The sequence below is a fragment of the Mobula hypostoma genome, chromosome 4 (genome assembly GCF_963921235.1).
Source record: "Mobula hypostoma chromosome 4, sMobHyp1.1, whole genome shotgun sequence".
NCBI classification, from domain to species: domain Eukaryota; kingdom Metazoa; phylum Chordata; class Chondrichthyes; order Myliobatiformes; family Myliobatidae; genus Mobula; species Mobula hypostoma.
Window position 1 is genome coordinate 187,949,061 of NC_086100.1, and position 22,059 is coordinate 187,971,119.

A 22,059-nucleotide genomic window follows, 5' to 3' on the forward strand; every position below is an offset into this window, starting at 1 on the left:
CTGGGCCATACCCTCCATATATCTGGACCTGCCTCTTTTTTTTTGCACTAACTTACTTTCCATTTTCTGTTTTCTATTTATGATTTATAATTTAAATTTTTAATATTTACTATCTATTTGTACTCCAGGGAGCGGGAAGTGCAGAATCAAATATCGCTGTGATGATTGTACGTTCTAGTATCAATTGTTTGGCGACAATAGAGTATAAGTATTGTGTTTCGGGCTAGTCAGTCAGAGAAAGTTTATTCCACTACATGCGATTAAGTGATTTGTACATTGACTCCTGATGTGCAACTCTTATAGACTGGAGCCACTTTTTTTTTGTTAGAGAAATGTGCGGTAATATATTTAGTAATCAGACTAGTGTACAGTTATTCCCCGAGTTACGAACGTCCAACTTACAGACAGCTCGTACTACGAATGGACTGCCATAAAGCCTATTATATTAAAAATTCGTTGGCTCGAGGAAGGAGAACGCTGTCCGCCATTTTAAGTCGGATCACGTTGCCGTAACACTGTGTTGAGTGTGTAACTTTGTATTTGGCTTAAATTTTCCTTAGCAAGATTCACCCTGGCCCCCCTTTTCTAGTCAGCCGCGCCCCCACTTGTGTGACTTAACCTGTCTCAGTGCGAGTGCACTTTAGGACCCGGGGGAACTCAGGACCTGCCGCCCACGGCTGCTGCTGAATCCACAGTATTTCTGTTCCGTTGACGGATGCAGTAAACAAGTTAAAATTATGGATCGATAATTACCATCTTCTGTTTGTTTCACTCTGTGATGAAGAATTTGTTGCGAGTAGGGGTTCAGTCGTTTCAAAGTGAGGGCAAATTTACATAATATTAAAGTGCAAGGTAAAGCAGCGAGTGCCGATGTAAGTGCTGAGAGTGATTTTCCTGAAATGTTGAAAAAAATTATTGAGGAGGGAGGTTATTTGCCAGGCCAAATACTTAGGACGAGACTGGCTTCTGCCTGAAAGGACCTACATTTCGAAAGAGGAAAAAAGTGCACCAGGGCATAAGGCATCGAAGGACAGGCTAACGTTATTGCTTGGGACAAACATTTGACTAACTGACGCTAAATAAGAACCGTATGTACCTGTTCCGATTTACGTACAAATCCGACTTAAATTCAGACTTAAGAACGGATCTCATTCATAACCTGGGGACTTTCTGTATAGAGAACTGAACGTTCGCTTGGATCCCAACATGACTGCTGATAGATTTAGATTTAAATAATTAAGTCTGGAATAACTAATGTGTGTAATTATGATCCTGAAATCTTTGAATATTTTAAAATTTCATCGTGTTTAGTAATTTTCTTTTGATAAGAAATTCTGCAGACTTTACCAGATCTGGTAACTGCAGACTAATGTCATTGAAATTTGCTGCCAAAATGGCCTTAGCTAAGTGGAAATTGGGAATGGACAACAAATGTTTGCCTCTTCTGAATACCTGCATCCTGTGGAAAAAGAGCCGTCTATTTAGGAATCTAAAATCCTATTTGTTTCATCTTAGTTTGGAGAGGCCAACTGATCATTTTCTGCAATGTCAAGTGTATATGGAGCACCTTTTCCCAGGAAGCAAGACTAGATTGATCATAGCCATTCATAATGATGTTCTTGCAATGTTTGATTACATCATTACATCTGATGGCAACACTGCATTTGCAGAGGCATATATGGTGGTCTATTGATCTGGTGTATTAATCTAGCAAGCAAAATACAAGATGAAAGATAAATAACCACTTACAGAACAATCTTTTCTGTGTACTCTTTAAGTAGACAGCATTATGTACCTTTTATAACCTCAAGAATATAATGTTCTTAATCAACCACAAACTGGCATTGTCCTAGCAAATATCTTTGCTTGTTTTCTTGTTTAGATTCTGAAAAAACATTTGAAATTTGCCACAACACCCAGACTAATATATTCTCTGCACAACCCTTGGAAGACGGCCCTTCACCACCTCCTTTGCAAGGTGATGGGAGGACTAATGGGAAGATTCTTGATTATTTTGTTGTATTCATTGGCTGCATGCTAAAAGAGGAGACAATGAAAGACTGGCTGCGACAGTGCGCAAGACAGGTAGAGAGTTGTAAATGTATTACATAATACCGTATGTCTTAATTATAAATTGATCATTAATATATCTTGTATAGTTGTAAAATGTACTAGACTTAGGTTACTTAACATTCTTCATATTTTCAGTGAAAATATGAATATTCTCCTTATTTCTCCTTATAGAAACTACTGAAGAAGCCTTTCAGGACATTAGAAACCCTCACCAAGCAAGAAATTAAAAATATCCATGTAAGTACTGACGACTAATTTTTTAAAATTTTATAGTGATTGAATCAGAATTCTAAATGAGATTTAACTTGTAGGTCTAATGAGTGGTGGAAGACCTGCATGGGTTAATGTTTTGATAGACAGCTCCATGAATTTATTTTTTACTTGAGAGTTGATTGATTCATAGCTGTTAAAGGGAGAGAGATAAGAAATTATTGAGTATATCACTTAAAGCTATTGAATGCTGTTTGGTTGTAGAACATTACAGTGTTCAGGAAGTATTTTCACTTTTGTATCCTAATATCACAGCAGAGAGAGGTGTTACTTGGTCTATTGTACCATGTTGTGTCTTTAAATATGGTGTTCAATTTAGTCCCATTAAAGAGCTTATTAGTTCTTTGCAAATACTTGTCCAGTTAATGAAGGAATTTGTTTCACTGCATTTGTAATCTTTATGAAGATGTTACTCTTCTTGATTTCATTTAATTCTGGTAATTATGTTAAAGCTACTACATTGGAAGACTGAATCATTTAAGACTCTCATCTTCCTAAACCCCAGAGAGTATGGGCTTAATCTGTTTAAACTCTCCATCTGATATATTTGCCATACTAGGAATCAAATCCTTTAAATCTTCTTTTTACTCCTAGTGCAAATATGTTTTTCCTTCGATAGGGAGACAAGCTATCTTAGTAACACTCCAGGTGTAGTTCCACAAGGATTCTATACAATTGGAGCAAGATGTGTTTTCTGTTCCACTTAATTCCTCTTCCAGTAATGTCCATGTACCCATTGCTGTCTTAGTTTTTACTGGATCAACTCATTATTGAAGGTCTTTTCTCAAAGTCCAGATACAGCATATCAAATTGATTCACCCCCACCAGATTTGTCAAATGTGATTTGTCTTTCATAAATCCATGTTGTCTCTATGCAATCCTATTACTGTTGCTATTTTCCTTCATAAAAAAAATTCCAGTATTTTGCAAGTACTGATGTCAATATAGTGGTCTATTGTTCCCTATCTTCAGTCTCCCTCATTTCTGAAATAATGGGCATATATTGATAATTATGGTGTCTTTGTATTTGATATCTTCTGTGGGAACTCTTGTAAAGTGTATGGAACTTGTTAGATAACTCTGCCATAGTATAGCCACTTCCTTCAAAGCACTAAAGTGCAGGTCATTAAGTTCTGTGGATTTATTAGCTTTAAGTCTCTTTCATTTCCCTAGTACTCATTTTTAACTGATGCTGACTTAACCACCTTCCCTACTCTGTATAAGAATATCACGAGAAAATATAAAGTGGGAAACAAAATATGTGATTAGCACAGAGGATATATACTTGCAATATCTAATTAATTAAGCTGCCGAAATGTTAAATCTTGAGAAGGTGCAGAGATTATAAACAGAATGTTGAAAAATATAAGGACAGTATATTTCCTTGCTGGACTTTGTAAAGGACATGTTCAGAGACAGTCTAACTCTCTGGTAGAAAGTAGCTAGGCTAGGGAAATGCATTGTAGAATCACCCCAAGCCTTAAGACTAAACAAAACATTCGGAGAGACTGTTAGGATTCCCAGAGTGAATTTAGACAGGTTGCTGACAGTGCCTTTACAGTTCTCTTCGTGAGCACCACCAGGCCCTGTGAAGCTGGGATTTACAAGTCACAGGGTAGAGAAAAAGTAAAATGATGTCAAAAGCAACTGATCACAAGTTTATACTTAGAAAATTTGTAATCATTGTGCATACAAAATTTAGATGACCAAATTTTGTGTTAATGGTAACAGAAAAGATTATGAAAAGGAGGTATGATCATCATAAAGCTATCAAAGGTGCTAAGAGACAGTACCTGTTTAAAATCCAATTCCAGGGCAACCGTCAGTTTTGTAGGGCTAACGTACTACACTGGGCTACAAAACAAAGTCAGCAGTCAGGAGAGACTACTTGATTTGTTATTGGGAAATGAACCTAGTCAGGTGTCAGATCTCACAGTGGGAGAGCATTTTGGAGAAAGTGATCATAATTCTATCTCCTTACAATAGCATTAGAGAGGGATAGGAACAGACAAGTTAGAAAAGCGTTTAATTGGAGTAAGGGGAATTATGAGGTTATCAGGCAGGAAACTGGAAGCTTATACTGGGAACAGATGTTCTCAGTGAAAAGGACGGAAGAAAAGTAGCAAATGTTCAGGGGATATTTGTGTGGAGTTCTGTATAGGTACAGATGAGACAGGGAAGTTCTGGTAGGGTACAGGAACCCTGGTGTACAAAAGCTGTAATAAATCTAGTCAAGAAGAAAAGAAAAGCTTACAAAAGGTTCAGAGAGTTAGGTAATGTTCGGGATCTAGAAGATTATAAGGCTAACAGGAAGGAGCTTAAAAAGGAAATTAGGAGAGCCAGAAGGGTCCATGAGAAGGCCTTGGTGGGCAGGATTAAGGAAAACCCTAAGGCATTCTACAAGTATGTGAAGAGCAGGAAGATAAGACGTGAAAGAATAGAACCTATCAAGTGTGACAGTGGGAAAGTGTGTATGGAACCGGAGGAAATAACAGGGGTACTTAATGAATTCTTTATTTCAGTATTCATTATGGAAACGGATCTTGGTGATTGTAGTGATGACTTGCAGCAGACTGAAAAGCTTGAGCAGGTAGATATCAAGAAAGAGCATGTGCTGGAGCTTTTGGAAAGCATCAAGTTGGATAAGTCACCAGGACCGGATGAGATGTACCCCAGGCTACTGTGGGAGGCGAGGGAGGAGATTGCTGAGCCTCTGGCAATGATCTTTGAACCATCAATGAGGACGGGAGAGGTTCTGGAGGATTGGAGGGTTGCGGATGTTGTTCCTTTATTCAAGAAAGGGAGTGGAGATAGCCCATGAAATTATAGACCAGTGAGTCTTACTTCAGTGGTTGGTAAGTTGATGAAGAAGATCCTGAGAGGCAGGATTTATGAACATTTGGAGAGGTATAATATGATTAGGAATAGTCAGCATGGCTTTGTCAAGGGCAGTCGTGCCTTATGAGCCTGATTGAATGTTTTGAGGGTGTGACTAAACACATTGTTGAAGGAAGAGCAGTAGATGTAGTGTATATGGATTTCAACAAGACATTTGATAGGTTACCCCATGCAAGGCTTATTGAGATAGTAAGGAGGCATGGGATCCAAGGGGACATTGCTTTGTGGATCCAGAACTGGCTTGCCCACAGAAGGCAAAGAGTGATTGTAGATGGGTCATATTCTGCATGGAGGTTGGTGACCAGTGGTGTGCCTCAGAGATCTGTTCTGGGACCCTTACTGTTCGTGATTTTTATAAATGACCTGGATGAGGAAGTGAATGGATGGGTTAGTAAGTTTGCTGGTGACACAAAGGTTGAAGGTGTGGGTAGTGTGGAGGGCTGTCAGAGGTCACTGCAGGACCTTGATAGAATACAAAACTGGGCTGAGAAGTGGCAGATGGAGTTCAACCCAGATAAGTGTGAAGTGGTTCATTTTGGTAGGTCAAATATGATGGCAGAATATAGTATTAATGCTAAGACTCTTGGCAGTGTGGAGGATTAGAGGGATCTTGGGGTCCGAGTCCATAGGACGCTCAAAGCAGCTGCGCAGATTGACACTGTGGTTAAGAAGGCATATAGTATATTGGCCTTCATCAATCATGGAATTGAATTTAGGAGCCGAAGGTAATATTGCAGCTATATAGGACCCTGGTCAGACTCCACTTGGAGTAAATGTGCTCAGTTCTGGTCGCCTCACTACAGGAAGGATGTGGAAGCCATAGAAAGGGTGCTGAGGAGATTTACAAGGATGTTGCCTGGATTGGGGAGCATGCCTTATGAAAACAGGTTGAATGAACTCGGCCTTTTTTCATGGAGCGACGGACAATGAGAGGTGACCTGATAGAGGTGTATAAGATGATGAGAGGTATTGATCGTGTAGATAGTCAGAGGCTTTTCCCCTGGGCTAGAATGGCTAGCACAAGAGGGCACAGTTTTAAGGTGCTGGGGAGTAGGTACAGAGATGATGTCAGGGGTAAGGTTTTTACTCAGAGTGTGTGGAATGGGCTGCTGATAATGGTGGAGGCGGATACGATAGGGTTTTTTAAGAGACTTTTGGATAGGTACATGGAGCTGAGCAATATAGTGGGCCGTGGGGAAGTCTAGTAATTTCTAAGGTAGGGACATGTTCGGCACAACTTTGTGGGCCAAAGGGCCTGTATTGTGCTGTAGGTTTTCTATGTTTCTATGTTTTATTGTTGACAACACCACATCCCTCCCCAAAGCGCTTAACTGAAACATAGAAAATAGGTGCAGGAGTAGGCCATTCGGCACTTCGAGCCTGCACCGCCATTCAACATGATCATGGCTGATCATCCAACTCAGAACCCTATACCTGCCTTCTCTCCATACACCCTGAACCCTTTAGCCACAAGGGCCTTATCTAACTCCGTCTTAAATATAGCCAGTGAGCTGGCCTCAACTGTTTTCCTGTGGCAGAGAATTCCACAGATTCACCACTCTCTGTGTGAAGAAGTTTTTCCTCATCTCTTCCCCTTTATCCTCAAACTGTGACCCCTTGTTCTGGACTTTCCCAACATCGGGAACAATCTTCCTGCATCTAGCCTGTCCAATCCCTTTAGAATTTTATGTGTTTCAATCAGATCCCCTCTCAATCTTCTAAATTCTAGAGAGTATAAGCCTAGTCGATCCAGTCTTTCATCATATGAAAGTCCTGCCATCCCAGGAATCAATCTGGTGAACCTTCTTTGTATCCCCTGTATGGCAAGAATGTCTTTCCTCAGATTAGGGGACCAAAACTGCACACAATATTCTAGTTGTGGTCTCACTGAGGCCTTGTACAACTGCAGTAATACCTCCCTGCTCCTGTACTCAAATCCTCTTGCTGTGAATGCCAGCATACCATTTGACTTCTTCACCGCCTGCTGTACCTGCTGCCCACTTTCAATGACTGGTGTACAATGACACCCAGGTCTCATTGCACCTCCCCTTTTCCTAATTGGCCACCATTCAGATAATCTGTTTTCCTGTTCTTGCCACCAAAGTGGATAACCTCACATTTATCCACATTAAATTGCATCTACCACGAATTTGCCCACTCACCTAACCTATCCAAGTCACCCTGCATCCTCTTAGCATCCTCCTTACAGCTTACACTGCCGCCCAGCTTCGTGTCATCTGCGAACTTGGAGATGCTGCATTTAATTCCCTCGTCTAAGTCATTAATATATATTGTAAACAACTGGGGTCCCAGTACTGAGCCTTGCGGTACCCCACTAGTCACTGCCTGCCATTCTGAAAAGGTCCCGTTTATTCCCACTCTTTGTTTCCTGTCTGCCAACCAATTCTCTATCCACATCAGTACCATACCCCCAATACCGTGTGCTTTAAGTTTGCACACTAATCTCCTGTGTGGGACCTTGTCAAAAGCTTTTTGAAATTCCAAATATACCATATCCACTGGTTCTCCCCATCTACTCTACTAGTTACATGCTCAAAAAATTCTGAGATTTGTCAGACATGATTTTCCTTTCACAAATCCATGCTGACTTTGTCCAATGATTTCACCGCTTTCCAAATGTGCTGTTATCACATCCTTGATAACTGACTCTAGCATTTTCCCCACCACCGATGTCAGGCTTACCAGTCTATAATTCCCAGGTTTCTCTCTCCCTCCTTTTTTAAAAAGCGGGGTTACATTAGCCACCCTCCAATCCTCAGGAACTAATCCAGAATCTAACGAGTTTTGAAAAATTATCACTAATGCATCCACTATTTCTTGGGCTACTTCCTTAAGCACTCTGGGATGCAGACCATCTGGCCCTGGGGATTATCTGCCTTCAATCCCTTCAATTTACCTAATACCACTTCCCTACTAACATGTGTTTCTCTCAGTTCCTCCATCTCACTAGACCCTCGGTCTCCCCCTACTATTTCTGAAAGATTATTTATGCCCTCCTTAGTGAAGACAGAACCAAAGTAGTTATTAGTAGTTATTCAATTGGTCTCCATGTCCTTGTTCCCCATGATCAATTCACCTGTTTCTGACTGTTTCTACATTTGTCTTAACCAATCTTTTTCTTTTCACATATCTATAAAAGCTGTGAAGGGAGTGAATACGTTCTCACATACCCCAACAGCCTCTAGTGCAGAAGTTCCCAACCTTTTTATGCCAGTGAGCCTTCCCATTAACCAAGGGGTCTATAGATCCCAGGTTGGGAACCCCTGCTGTAGTGCATCTGAAGGCACAGTCACTGGTGTGGGTGAAAGATCAATCTTCTGGAGAGTGAAACTGCAAAAGGCATCTGGGCTGGACAGTGTCTCTGGCCATGTCAGTAGATTCTATGCAGATCAGCTGGAGAGGGTACTTTCAGACATTTTTTACTGTTCTCTTCTTCAATCAATAGTTTCCACCTGCTTTAGGAAGGCTACTATCATTCCGGTACCAAAAGAAAACCAGACAACTTGCCTTAATGACTACCACACACTGGGTATGATGTCAACCATCATGAAGTGCTTCGAGAGTCTGCTCATGGCATACATTAACTCTAAGAGCAAATGATCAGCTCTCTAAAACCAAAAGAGCTGATCATTGATGTCAGGTATGCCCTATCTATGTCAATGGTGATGAGGTTGAGAGTTTCTAGAGTGAACATTAGCAACATCACCTGTCTTGGTCCAACCACATAGATGCCACAGCCAAGAAAGCTCCACTTCCTAAGAACGCTAAAGAAATTCAGCATGTTCCCTCCCACCCTTACCAATTTTTATTGATGCAGCATAATAAGCATCCTAGCTGATTGCATAATGGCTTGGTATGGCAACTCCTCTGCACATGGCTGTAGAAACTGCAGAGTTGTGGACACCGTTCAGCACATCATGGAAACCAGCATTCCCTCCATTGGTCCTGTCTGTACTTCTCACTGCCTCAATAAAGCAGCCAGTATAATCAAAGACCCCACCCACCCTGGATGTTCCCTCTTCTCCCCTTTTCCATTAGGCAGAAGATACATATGCTTGAAAGCATGTACCAACAGGCTGAGGACAGCTTCTACCCAGCTGTTTCAGACCATTAAATGGTTGTGTTAAATAGAGCTCTATGATAAGACCTCAGAATCTACCTTGTTATGATCTTGTACCTTATTGTATACCTGCATTATAAAGTAGATGTTAAATTTAATTTTGCATTCTTAATGTTTTACCTTGTTCTACCTCAATGCATTGTGTAATGATTTGTTCAATATGACATTATGCAAGACACTGTATCTCAGTACATGTGAAAATATTAAATGAATTTCAATCCAGTTCCAATTCTAATTGCTGCATGTGTAGATTTTCAGAAACCATTTCATGAAATTACACAAACTGGTAAGCATTATTGAGGTCCACAGAGTACAGTAGACAGTGGCAGCATGGATGAAAAATATGTTCAAGTACAATACGCAGTTGTGGTGTATTGCTTTCAAATGGGCATCTGTTTCTTGGTAGTTAATTCTAGGATTAATCTCTTCTTTCAATTTTGTATTGAGACTAAAAATATAAATGATACTTAAAATTATTTATCGTTTCACAGGTGAAACGTCATTTAGAGCTACCGCCACCTGGTTGGTTTTATAATGGGAACCAGTTTGTAAACTTCTTTGGTGAGAAGAGAGACTATCATCCATGTATCCTTTCAATGGGAATGTTTTAAGATTAATGATCTGGGTTTGTGCTCTATAAATGGAATGATTAAGTTTCATTTATGAAGTTAGATGTGAAATCTCCTGCTTTAAGGTAAGGTTTGTTCAAAATTGTCTGTGGCCTGAATTCTTCAGGGATGAATAGTAATTTTCCCATTGACTTCATCATTTGTACTAAAAAAGATTTTTGTTCTGAGGCTTTTGTATGTTTTTACTTTTAATTTTGTATTTGGAGTCTTTTCTGCTGAGAAGAATTATCTTTTTAAATGGAACAGGAGTTTATGACAAAACTGAAATAGCCGCATTATTAATGTTAGCAAATGGATTAGTTGGTAAAGTATCTTTCCTTTTTGTTAATCTGTATGAGGAAAGTGAAAGTATTTTGCATGTGTATTCAAATATCTTATGCTGTCTAGCGCCTATCTAAGTGATTATGCTTGGCATTGCCTTTCAGGTAGTTAAGAGCAACTGTGAAAGTGCAGAATTCTGAGAAGGCCTGTCCTGCATTTTTTTCATAATATTAAATTGCATCCAAAGCTGCTCATAGTCTTAAGGAGAATTGGAAATCAGTGATAGTAAAGATGAATTGGATTTCCGTTTGTTGAAAGATCACAAACAGGATGAGTATTTTCCTTTATATTTCTAATCAGTGATGGACACATTCATAGAAGATTACCTGTCCGAGGTCAACAAAGACATTGAGAAATACAATGCAGAAATTGAAAAACAAGAGAGTCAAGATCTCTTTGAACCGTAAATATTGGTATAGTCTGATGTGCATTATATTCAACAGCACAACAGATCACTGATAAATGAACAAGTTGTTCAAAGCTGAATTAGATCGGTAAAACACCAAGCTTTTTCCTTGTGCATTGATGTGTCTTAAAATGTTACTAAAAAGTTTCAAGTAAGAAACCTGTAGGAATTTACAAATGTTTATACCGCCAATCAAATGTTCAGATGGAGTTTTCCATTGTTCATATAACTGTTGAGGGCAAGCTGCAAAGGGAATTAGAATTGATGAAATTCCCAGTTCAGCTTTACACAAGGGGTCACATTTAACCCAACAAAATATAAAACTCGACACTTTATTAAAGTTTCAAGCTGCTTGAAATGAACACAGCTTGACCAACAAGTTATTTGCATTTTTTCAATTTGTTTTTTTTTTGTGATTCTGGAATTAGAATTGTGTCTGATCTTCGCAGTCTTATAATTTGTGAAAGATAAGGTGGCACAATTACTCCACATGACTGGTCCATGTAATTTAGTACAAAATCCTCCATAAATTCTTTAGTTCATAAGAGAATTAACAAAGTTGTAAGTCGTAGTTTGGCAACGGTGTCTGTAGATCATAAGCTTGACTAAACAATAAGGCATGTTTTGCTTCAGCTATTGTCTACAGTTTTAGCACCATATTCATGAACCTTTGTGTCATATGGGAAAGAGTATTGAATTGGCATGTTAAATTTAAAGTCCTATGTGATTTGTTTTTTGATCAAAGTATTTTTATTAACAAAGAAAAATAGCATTTGCACATAACAGTGCAAAATTGTCTGCATCTTCCACTTTACTTCTATCTCATCTTGCCCAACACTCAGGTGTTATGGCCAAAAATGATTAGTTTATGCTGGGAAAGTAAATGAAAGAGGTTGGTGAAATGGATTATCTTAGTGTGGAGGTAATGTTGATCAGATTTTTTTTTGGCTAGCAACCAGTTATTCTGTTGAATAAGGTTTAGAATATATTAATAACAACTAATAGCTGTATTTCTATTCACAGTTCAGAACTTCTCCTAGCTTTTGGAATCCCTGGAAGTGTAGTAACTTGTAAAATTCTTTAAAAGATAATTTTCCCCATATATAACATGTTATTTATGAAGCATGAAATAATGGTGGAACAAAGCAAATGCTAGATTTCATGAACTTTACATACAGAGAGATAGAAATTGGACAAGCAACTAGAGAAACCAGGTACAGATAAGCAATTGGATTGGTGAAATAACAAATATTTCAAAGTCATGTGAAAATTATGTTTCTGACCTATTCTCTGCAAGTAATATGAATAGTATTGTGGATAGTGGCCATTTCAGCTGCAAATGAGGTATTCAGGCTAATTTGTTCAACTTTGTTCTATATTTACACAATTCCTTTAAAAATGTGAAAAAAGAAAATGTTTTGGCTGCACTTTGTATTTTGTAGCTTACGTAAGTCAGCTACACTAATCTAGTTAGCATTTTGGTTCCCACAGTTTGGAGTTTACAAAGTCTAATATTTGTTCCTAAGCAAGCCCTAATCTGTTCTAGATGAAGCTTGTAAAACTGCTATGCATCGTGTCAGATAATGCACTTAAGTACTGATGGTACTCCACGGGTGAGTAACATGACTACATCATGTAGCCTGATACTCTGTCTGCAACAGTGGTTTTATTCATTTATTTGGCTCAGCTGTACACAGTTAAGTTTTGATTAGAACTATACAAGTAGACAGAGCATTACCTTCCATTTTAATCCCAGAATCAAACAGCTGACATTTATTACTGGAAAGTTTGATAAATATACGGGATTTTTAAAGCTTTGCCGGTTCGGTAAGTAATTATGGATAGATTTTGAAATAATACAAGAATTAATTGATCTTTTAGCTAACACCGGAGTCCAAGAATTAAGATGTAAACTGATCCATCTGGACCACATATTTCCCTTAATCTAAAATATTTACCATACAGGGAATAAGTATTACATTTTATTTATCCTTTTTATTGCTTAAATAGATAATGAGTCTTCCTGAATTCAATATGCATCTGACTCTGGGTGGGCTTGGGCTCTTGATTATGCATGTAAATCATCTATATGCATGAAAGAGTGTAAATTACGCAAATCTTAATTTAAAAAGTAAGCACATTCAAGGGGAATGGCTATCAGTGTAGGATCATGCTGCCACTTGCTTTAATATTCTAGATGAGGGTACCAAAAATGTGCAAAGACTTGGTTACAGACCGTCATTGGTCTTCCTTAAGTCAGGACACTTAAATATAAGTGAAGTGCTGCTCCTTCAGTATTTTGTTAATTTAAATGAAATGCCAGCCAAGTAACTTTTCCATAAAATTTAGAATATGTATAGGATGTGCAATTTTAAATTAGGTAACAGTTGACTCCCAATTGCTCTAGAAATTTCAAACATTAAATCACTTAATAAAAAATATTCCCTCATCTGTTAAGTTGGAATGCTGCACCGCAATTCTCGAAGAGACTGTGTTACTCCGCTGTGGTGTAGCCTTCCATACTTTAACATTAAAAAAAAGTTCACGTAACCAAGGTTAACGCAAATTTTAGCATAGATGATAGCATGCCTATCACTAACATATAGTCAATAACTTAGGTACTCGGTATTCTTCATGTTTTGCTGCATCAATACGATGAAGAATGCTTCCAGCTTTGTTTCTAAATATATATTGGTACAATAAAGGTTAATTAATGTCAATGGAGAACTAAGCAGAGGGAGCATTTTGTCAGCATAATAAGTGAATGGCAGTTTATCAGTCCAAGCAGTTCATAGTTAGATTTAAAAGTAGGTGACTGTAGAAATGTTTTGTAGCCTTCCCCAAAAAGTAGACTTTACAGCTATGCTGTGTTAATATTTAGATGGGTTTGTGTGTTTGTTTAGCACTATAGCCACATTTATTATTAACTTGCTGGGACAGCAAAAAAAAAAGTAGTTTTTGTGAGTTGTGATGGATGACTTCAACAGTTGTAAACTGAGATGCACTGTAAAAAAAAGCAAAAATATTTTTAAAGCTTTACACTGTTTTCTAGGTTGAAGCTATAAAATGACAGCTTCACCATGATTTGCGGAGGGATGTATGTCATCATTAATTGGAGAAGTAAATACCATGCAGGATAATTAAGACTATCCAGAAGAGATCATTACCATGCTGTAATAAATCAATTATATGATTTAATCTAAATTTTGGGTTCATCAAAATAGAGGCATGGGATCAGTCAAGTTCACAGTTGAAAACAGATGTATGATTTTACAGGGTTTTGGAAAGGTCGTCGATCATAATCAAATGAATAGTTAAGATGCTTACACTAAAATGGAGTCTTATATTAGGCTACATTAACATGTTAGTTTAACATCAATGACTACTGTGATGATAGAGGCTAGAAGATGGTTGGTACATTATATAGCCAGCAATTGTATTTTGTAGCATATTAAAAATAGATTCACTGTGAACTTTTTCACCACACTTAGTCCTTTACCAGTAAGAAAAATTATGAATGCTCCATATTTAGGCTGTTGGTTAGTTTCCTGCAGCATAAAATTGCAAGACGTTCTTACCTGTACTCCTACAAGTGCAAGATAAGTTATTGTAAGTTCTATTTATGGTCTATCAATTAATTAATGGTAACTTAAAAGAAGACTAATGTGCATGATATGTCAAATCATATTTGCATTATAGGAGACAGGAACCCATTTACAATTCAACTCAGAATACCAGAAGCCCATATGCAAGCACTATTAGCATGTTGGAACATCCATAGATATATATGGTATAATTTTAATGTAACAGACTTTTTCTAAAATCTCATTTGATATCTAAAGGATTTTTAATCCTTGGATATTTGAATGGGAAGTTATTTTTTAAAAAAGTGTAAGATGTATTAGCAGGTGTTTTGATAAAAGATGACTGGGTGATTTTTTTACTCACAATTAAAACCAAAGTAAGATTCGTAGTCTGGAGATATTTTGGACTTCTGTAGTTTCTGAGGTTATTGGATGTTTCTGTAAGATAATTGAATTCAAAGCTCCATTGAAGTAATTGGATCCTTCAATTACTTAAAGAAACATTTTCTTTCATTGAGATGCTTTACATTTCTGGGCCTCAGTAAATTGAAATTTAAGGCTTGCTATTAAAAGGCTGGTGTTGGTGAAAGGGACTTGATATCAAAGGAACAGAGTATTAAAGAAAATCTAAATGCCAAGCAGGTGTTATGATGTTAAACTATTAGCAGGCCTTAACAGTGTGCTTGCATTTTTATTGTTGAAAGAGTGTCTTGTACTGGTCGCTGAAGTTACGGGACATATTTGTTGATAGGGACACTGCAACTTAAATTACCCTACATTCCCTTAACCTGAGGGTTAATTTAAGTAATTGTTTAATTGTTCCTATTTGGAATTCTAATAGTATTTGCACATAATTAATTCAATTAAAGAATTGGTATTCAGATAAAAGGGAGCAATTTTATTTGTTGATTACTGACTTTACTGTAATTTGCTACAACTTGTGATGTGATTTTAAATATCAGATTGTTAACAAAATAACTTACCTCATAACATAAATTGAAAGATACAATGGATTTTTAGGCAATTACTTGTTAAATTTTTCAAAAGTATTTCTTCATATAAATGAAGAGTCAATTCAGGAATTTATTTGTCTGACTTGAAAGTGTGCCAAATTTATCATTTTCATACTAACTTTAACCACTTTAGTTTGTTTTTGGATGGGAGTAATGTCTTTAAATTAAAAACATTGAATTATATTTGCACAACACTACTGTAACTTCAGTTAAACTGGTTTTGTGTGTGACTGAAGCTTTTTTGCATATCTTGTATTTATTACACTGCAAAAATATAATTAATCCAATAAAGTGTATAGGATAATGATTAGTTTTTCCATTTATTTTTGTATTTGTTCATGTGTTTTTACCTGTAGTTGTGTGATGTTTTGCAATTTTTCACATAATTTCCAGCAATTGCTTTCCAATTCAACATTCAATAAAGTTTATGTTTCACCAGATCAAATGGACTTTCAAAATTATTTATGTACTCTGGAGTATTAATACTTTCAGAAGATTAAGGGGAAAAGAAATGAATCCACTTGATGAGCTTTAGCCTAGTGTAAATATAAGATCTCTATTTGTTAAAACTTGGCCTTTTCTCCTTGGAGCGATGGAGGATGAGAGTTGACCTGACAGGTGTATAAGATGATGAGAGGCATTGATTGTGTGAGGAGCCAGAGGCTTTCCTCAGGGTTGAAATGGCTAATACGAGGGAGCATAGTTTTAAGGTACTTGGAAGTAGGTACAAGGGAGATGTCAGAGGCAATTTTTTTCATACACAGAGATGGTGGTGGCATGAAATGCACTTCCAGCAATGGTGGTAGAGACAAATACAACCGGGTCTTTTAAAAGACTCTTAGATAGGTACATGGAGCTTAGAAAAATAGAGCTATGCAGGAAGAAAATTCTAAGCAGTTTAAGGAGTAGGTTACATGATTGGCACAACAATGTGGGCTGAAGGGCCTGTAACGTGTTGTATATTTCTATGTCCTATGTTATAAATAGGGTATTGGACCCAGCAGTTCTGTTTTGGTGTTCTGTATTGTATGGAATGAACTTAATCCTTTAACATAACCTCAGTTCCTTGTAAATCAGATTATGAACGTATAAGTAAAGAAATTAAGGAGATATGAATGTAGTAAGGAAGCACTTTTTGAACGTGAAAATAAAGGCCCCATGCAGTGATAAAAATGAATATTAGGGGTAATTTTGAAGTAAAGCCAAGTGTAGAAATGTGTGTTGGCGCATGCCCAAGTGGTTAAGGCATTCATTTAGTGATCTGAAGGTCGCTAGTTCGAGCCTTGGCTGAGGCAGTGTGTTGTGTCCTTGAGCAAGGTACTTAACCACACATTACTCTGCGACGACACCGGTGCCAAGCTGTATCGGTCCTAATGCCCTTCCCTTGGACAACATCGGTGGCATGGAGAGGGGAGACTTGCAGCATGGGCAACTGCCGGTCTTCCATACAACCTTGCCCAGGCCTGCACCCTGGAAACCTTCCAAGGCGCAAATCCATGGTCTCACGAGACTAACGGATGCCTAAAGAAATGTAATATTTGAAGGTTAGAATTAGAATGTAGATTAAAAAAAACTGCATGACAAAATAAATGCATGTCATCAGTATTAACAATGGAGAAGGACATGGTAGTTGAAGAAATCAAGAAAGTGATATTCTAGAATAAATTGTTTTAAAAAAGAAGTATTAGATGTCTTAGATTTAAAGGTGGCTAAATGCCCAAGACCTGATGAGATGTGTCCCTGGCTGCTATAGGACCCAAAGGAAGAGATTGCTGGAGCCCTAACATATTTTCAAGTCTTCTCTGACCACAGCAGAAGTGCCACATGAGAGAGACAGCACAGAAACAAGTTATTTTGTCCACTGAGTTTATGTTGATTAACAACCGCAATTAACGTAATTCTACACTATTTTTAAAATTATCGCAATTTTATCGATTCCTCCCGGGTTCTATCACTCGCGCACACTATTGGCAACTGACAGTGTCCAATTAAGCAACCAATCCACATGTCTTTGGGATGTGGGAAGAAACAAGAGATCCAGAGGAACCCTCTGAGGTCATGGAGAGCGTGTAATCTCCATACAGAATTCAGGATTTAACTTTGATTGCTCAGATCGTGAGGCAGTGGCACAACAACACACTCTGATGAGACAATTGTAATAGGTGTGGCTGACATCATGGTAAGGAAATTAATGATGTTTTTGCATGCAGATAAGAGGGATGTTTAGCATGGCTTTGTTAATACTGATTTTATGAACTTTGCTAGTAACTTCTGCCCTGCCCTCATGTATGAACATGACTATTTTTCGTCCCTATCTGGATCTCTCACTGTCTTCACCTCAGGAGGCAAACCAAGCACTGACATTTGCTATAAATCTACTGACTACCAAGCACCTCCTCCCTCCCTTCCCTCTCTTGTAAAGAATCCATGCCTTTCAGTTTATTTATCTCCATTGCTTCTGTTCTGGAGATGAGACTTTCTGTTCAGGCTTTTAGTTTGAAATTAGCCCTGCTGACTTTTAATTTTGATGGAGCTGCTGCTTTTAAATTTGAAATTCAGCTGGTCTCCTTGAGGGCAGCCATTTGGTTTTGGCAGAGATTTTCAGTTAGACTGAAGCACATTTACACAATCCTGTGAACATACAAAATGCTGGAGGTACTCAGCAGGCCAGGCAGCACCTATGCAAAGGAGTGAACAGTGGACATTTCAGGCAGAGACCCTTCATCAGGACTCTGGGCCACTCAAGTGTATCAATTTTATTCATTTAAAGCCACTCCATAGTTGCCCTAGCAGTATGCTTTGGGTTGTTGTCCTGATGAAAGATGAATGTCCTCTCCAGTTTAAGGTTTCTGACTGAGCCTAGCAGGTTTTTATGCAGGATCTTTCTGTATTTAATAGCATTAATCTTACAATCAATCTTGACCAGATTTCCAGTTCCTACTGTTGAAAAGCATCCCCATAGTCTGATGCTACTTCCACTATACAGTAGGGATGGGGTTACCTAGCTGATGTGCAGTATTATATCTATGCCACACATACCACTTAGTGTTGAGGCCAAAGAGTTATACTTTGGTCCTGTACAATCACAAGACCTTCCACATAGACAATAAAACTGTAACATTGGAGCAGAATTAGGCCATTCAACCCATCAATTGTGCTCTGCCATTGGTTGATCCAATTTTTCCTCTTGGCTCCAATCTCTTGCCTTCTCCCTGTATCCCTTCATGCTCTGACCAATCAAGAATCTATCAACCTCTGCCTTAAATATACATAAAGACTTGGCCTCTATAGCTGCTTGTGGTGAAGTATTCCACAGATTAACCACGCTCAGGCTACAGAAATTACTCATCTCTGTTCTAAAGGGACGTTTCTCTATTCTAAGGCTGTGTCCTCTGGTCTCAGACTCTCCCACCATAGGAAATATCCAATTCACATCCCCTCTGTCAAGGCCTTTCACCATTCAATAGATTTAAACTAGGTCTCCCCTCATTCATCTGAATTCCAGTGAGTGCAGGCCTAGAGCCATCAAACGCTCTTCATATGCAAGCCATTCAATCCTGAAATCATTTTTGTGAACCTCCTTTGAGCCCCCTCCAGTTTCAGCACATGCTTTTTTAAATAAGGGGCCAAAAACTGTTCAAAATGCTCCAGGACAGACCCTACCAGTGCTTTATAAAGTCTCAACATTACATCTTTGCTTTTGCCTTCCTCACCACAGAGTCCACCTGCAAATTAACCTTTAAGGAATCCTGCACAAAGACTCACAAGTCCCTTAGCACTTCAATTTTTTTAGTATTTTCTCCCCAATTCAACTCCACCCCCCCCACCCCCGACTGTATCCAAAGTGATCTTACCTGTTGTTGAGGGGTCTGACCACAGGAGTATTCTAGCTCCTTAACCCCTGTCCCCTTCCCGACTGTCACTCAGTCTCCTGTGCCCTGCACCTTGGGTGTAATTACCTTTCTATGTGTCCTATCTCCCGAACGATCCAAAGCTCATCCGGTTCCAACTCCTTAATGCGGATTGTTAGAAGCTGCAGCTGTAGTTGTCAGGGACACTAGGGATCCCCTTGCCTTCCCAAGTCCTGTAAGAATAGCATTCCACTATCCTGCCTGCCATCTCTACTATCCTAGCTGAGCAGATATAAAGAAGGGAAGGAGAAAAAAATTTAACCTTTCTTTAGCCTTCTCTGAGTGAAGCCTCGAAGATAAAGCCCCTGATTACCACTCTGACTCTGTCCACTCAGATGACAGTCGCTGCTACAATGGCTGCTGCGCTTGCCCCTGCTAATTTCCTCTTGCTAATCAATCACAAACATCAATTTGCTGCTGGTCAAAGCTCTCTTTTTTTTTGCTGTACCGACCCACTGCTGCTTTTTGTACTCAGGCAGTGGACCCGATTGAAATACCCTCCTCTCAAAACTTCTGATATATGGATTGACCACTGGTTAAAGCTCTTTTTCTTACAGTATCTTCTAAGTGATGCTTTGCAAAGTCTTTCCGGGCAAGGATATTTTTTTAAAGCTAAGGCTTCTTCCGCTCCAATTGGCCAACTAGCACAACAGATCCACAGCAGATGCCAGGTCATTGGCTCTTCACGTAACCCTGGAGCATGTGGAGAACAAAGATGTATACATCAGGACACTAGCAGTATGCCTGATGTTGTAGTGCATGAAGGAAGAGAAGTGGGTGCAATTACTGTTACAAGAGAGAAGGTGCTCAAAAAGCTGAAAGACCTAAAGGTACATGAGTCACCCGAACCAGAGGAACTGCACCCTAGTGTTGAGGATGCAGAAGGACTTAGACAGATTAGGAGAATGGGCAAGAAAGTGACAAATGAAATACAATGTTGGAAACTGCATGGTCATGCACTTTAGTAGTAGAAATAAATGTGCAGACTATTTTCTAAACGCGAAGAAGATCCAGAAATCTGAGGTGCAGAGGGACTTGGTAGTCCTTGTGCAGAACACCCAAAAGGTTAACTTGCAGGTTGAATCGGTGGTGGAGGAAGGCAAATGCCATGTTAGCATTCATTTCATGAGGTCTAGAATACAAGAGCAAGAATATGATGCTGAGGCTTTATAAGGCATTGGTGAGGCCTCACCTTGATTTGGACAGGTACCTTAATAGGAGAGTTTAGGGAGTAATGAGCCAAATGTAGGCAAGTAGGACTAGTTTAGGCAGTCTCCTTGGTCTGCATAGTTGAGTTGGGTCATGTTGTATTACTCAATGACAAATCACTTGGTAATAGTTTCTGCTGACAGAGGCCCCACATAGGTCAGGGTAAACCATGGATGTTGAGGCCCAGTTGTGTATGTGATACACGAGCCAAGGCAGTACGATATGGAGAGCAAGGTGATGCCTATGTAGCAGGCTCCCCCTCTCTACACTGCTGATGAATCCAAAGGAACGGCAGGGAGTTGCCAGTCAGTGTTGAACTCAACATAGGACTACTTTAGGGACTGCAACTCCAGATTTTTTCATAGAACATAGAATAGTGCAGGACAGTACAGGCCCTTTGGCCCACAATGTTGTGCCAACCCTTAAACCGGGCTTCCCATATAACCCCCACCCAGCTTAAATTCCTCCATATACCAAGTAGTCTCTTGTCCAGAACTGGACAGTACTCCAAATGTGGCCTAGCCAAAGTTTTATAGAATTGCATCATTACCCCGTGACACTTAAACTCTATCCCTCAACTTATGAAGGCTAACACCCCGTAAGCTTTCTTAGCTACCCTATCTACCTGTGAGGCAACTTTCAGGGATCTGTGGACATGTACCCCCTGATCCCTCTGCTCCTCTACACTACCAAGTATCCTGCCATTTACTTTGTACTCTGCCTTGGAGTTTGTCCTTCCAAAGTGTACCACCTCACACTTCTCCGGGTTGAACTCCATCTGCCACTCCTCAGCCCACTTCTGCATCCTATCAACATCGCTCTGCAATCTTCAACAATCATCTACACTATCCACAACACCACCAACCCTTGTGTTGTCTGCAAACTTGCCAACCCACCCTTCTGCCCCCACATGAGGAAATCTGCAGATGTTGGAAATTCAAGCAACACACACAAAATGCTGGTGGATGCAGCAGGCCAGGCGGCATCTATAGGAAGAGGTATAGTCGACGTTTCAGGCCGAGACCCCGCGTCAGGACGAAGGGTCTTGCCCCGAATCGTTGACTGTACCTCTTCCTATAGATGCTGCCTGGCCTGCTGCGTTCCACCAGCATTTTGTGCATGTTACTTCTACCCCTACATCCAGGTCGTTAATAAAAATCACAAAAGTGTTTATCCCGAAAACTTCCCTGTGAATTGGTATAGCCATAAGGCAGCAGAGGTTGTTTGAGATCAGAACTTTCCTTCTAGATGAACTGCAAACATGACTGATGAGCCCCATTAGCATAAAGTGACTGGGTTTAAGGTGCTAGTAACCTGCCTTTGCCCCTTCTCCAGTCAGTAGAAATGGTTCCTCTGGGCTTAGTAGCGAAGCCATACCTAAAGGCCAGGAGCTAGACTTGGTTGTCAGAGGCTATTTACTACTCACATCATTAGGAGCATTTAATAGGTAGTGGGAACTTATCCCCACTATCATCCCTTGGCTATGACCAGGGAACCTGATGCTGTATATTGTATGAGAAATGAGGATATTATGGGAGAAAATTCCATGGGATATGATTAATATAGATCTGAAAGGGCAAGGTTTATTCAAAAGGGAACAGTAT

The 22,059-nt window shown here is 39.2% G+C and overlaps 1 protein-coding gene across 2 annotated transcripts in view; it reads left to right on the top strand.

Annotated features, from left to right (window-relative positions):
• dnaaf9 (dynein axonemal assembly factor 9) overlaps positions 1–15,770 on the top strand; it is a 149,866-nt gene extending 134,096 nt beyond the window's left edge. For both annotated transcript variants that reach the window (XM_063047127.1, XM_063047128.1), the window contains 4 exons: positions 1,883–2,085; positions 2,245–2,310; positions 9,874–9,967; positions 10,633–15,770. In XM_063047127.1, coding sequence (XP_062903197.1) covers positions 1,883–2,085; positions 2,245–2,310; positions 9,874–9,967; positions 10,633–10,739 — 470 coding nt within the window. In that variant the 3' untranslated portion in view covers positions 10,740–15,770. The remainder of the gene's footprint in view (positions 1–1,882; positions 2,086–2,244; positions 2,311–9,873; positions 9,968–10,632) is intronic.
• The last annotated feature ends 6,289 nt before the right edge of the window (positions 15,771–22,059 follow it).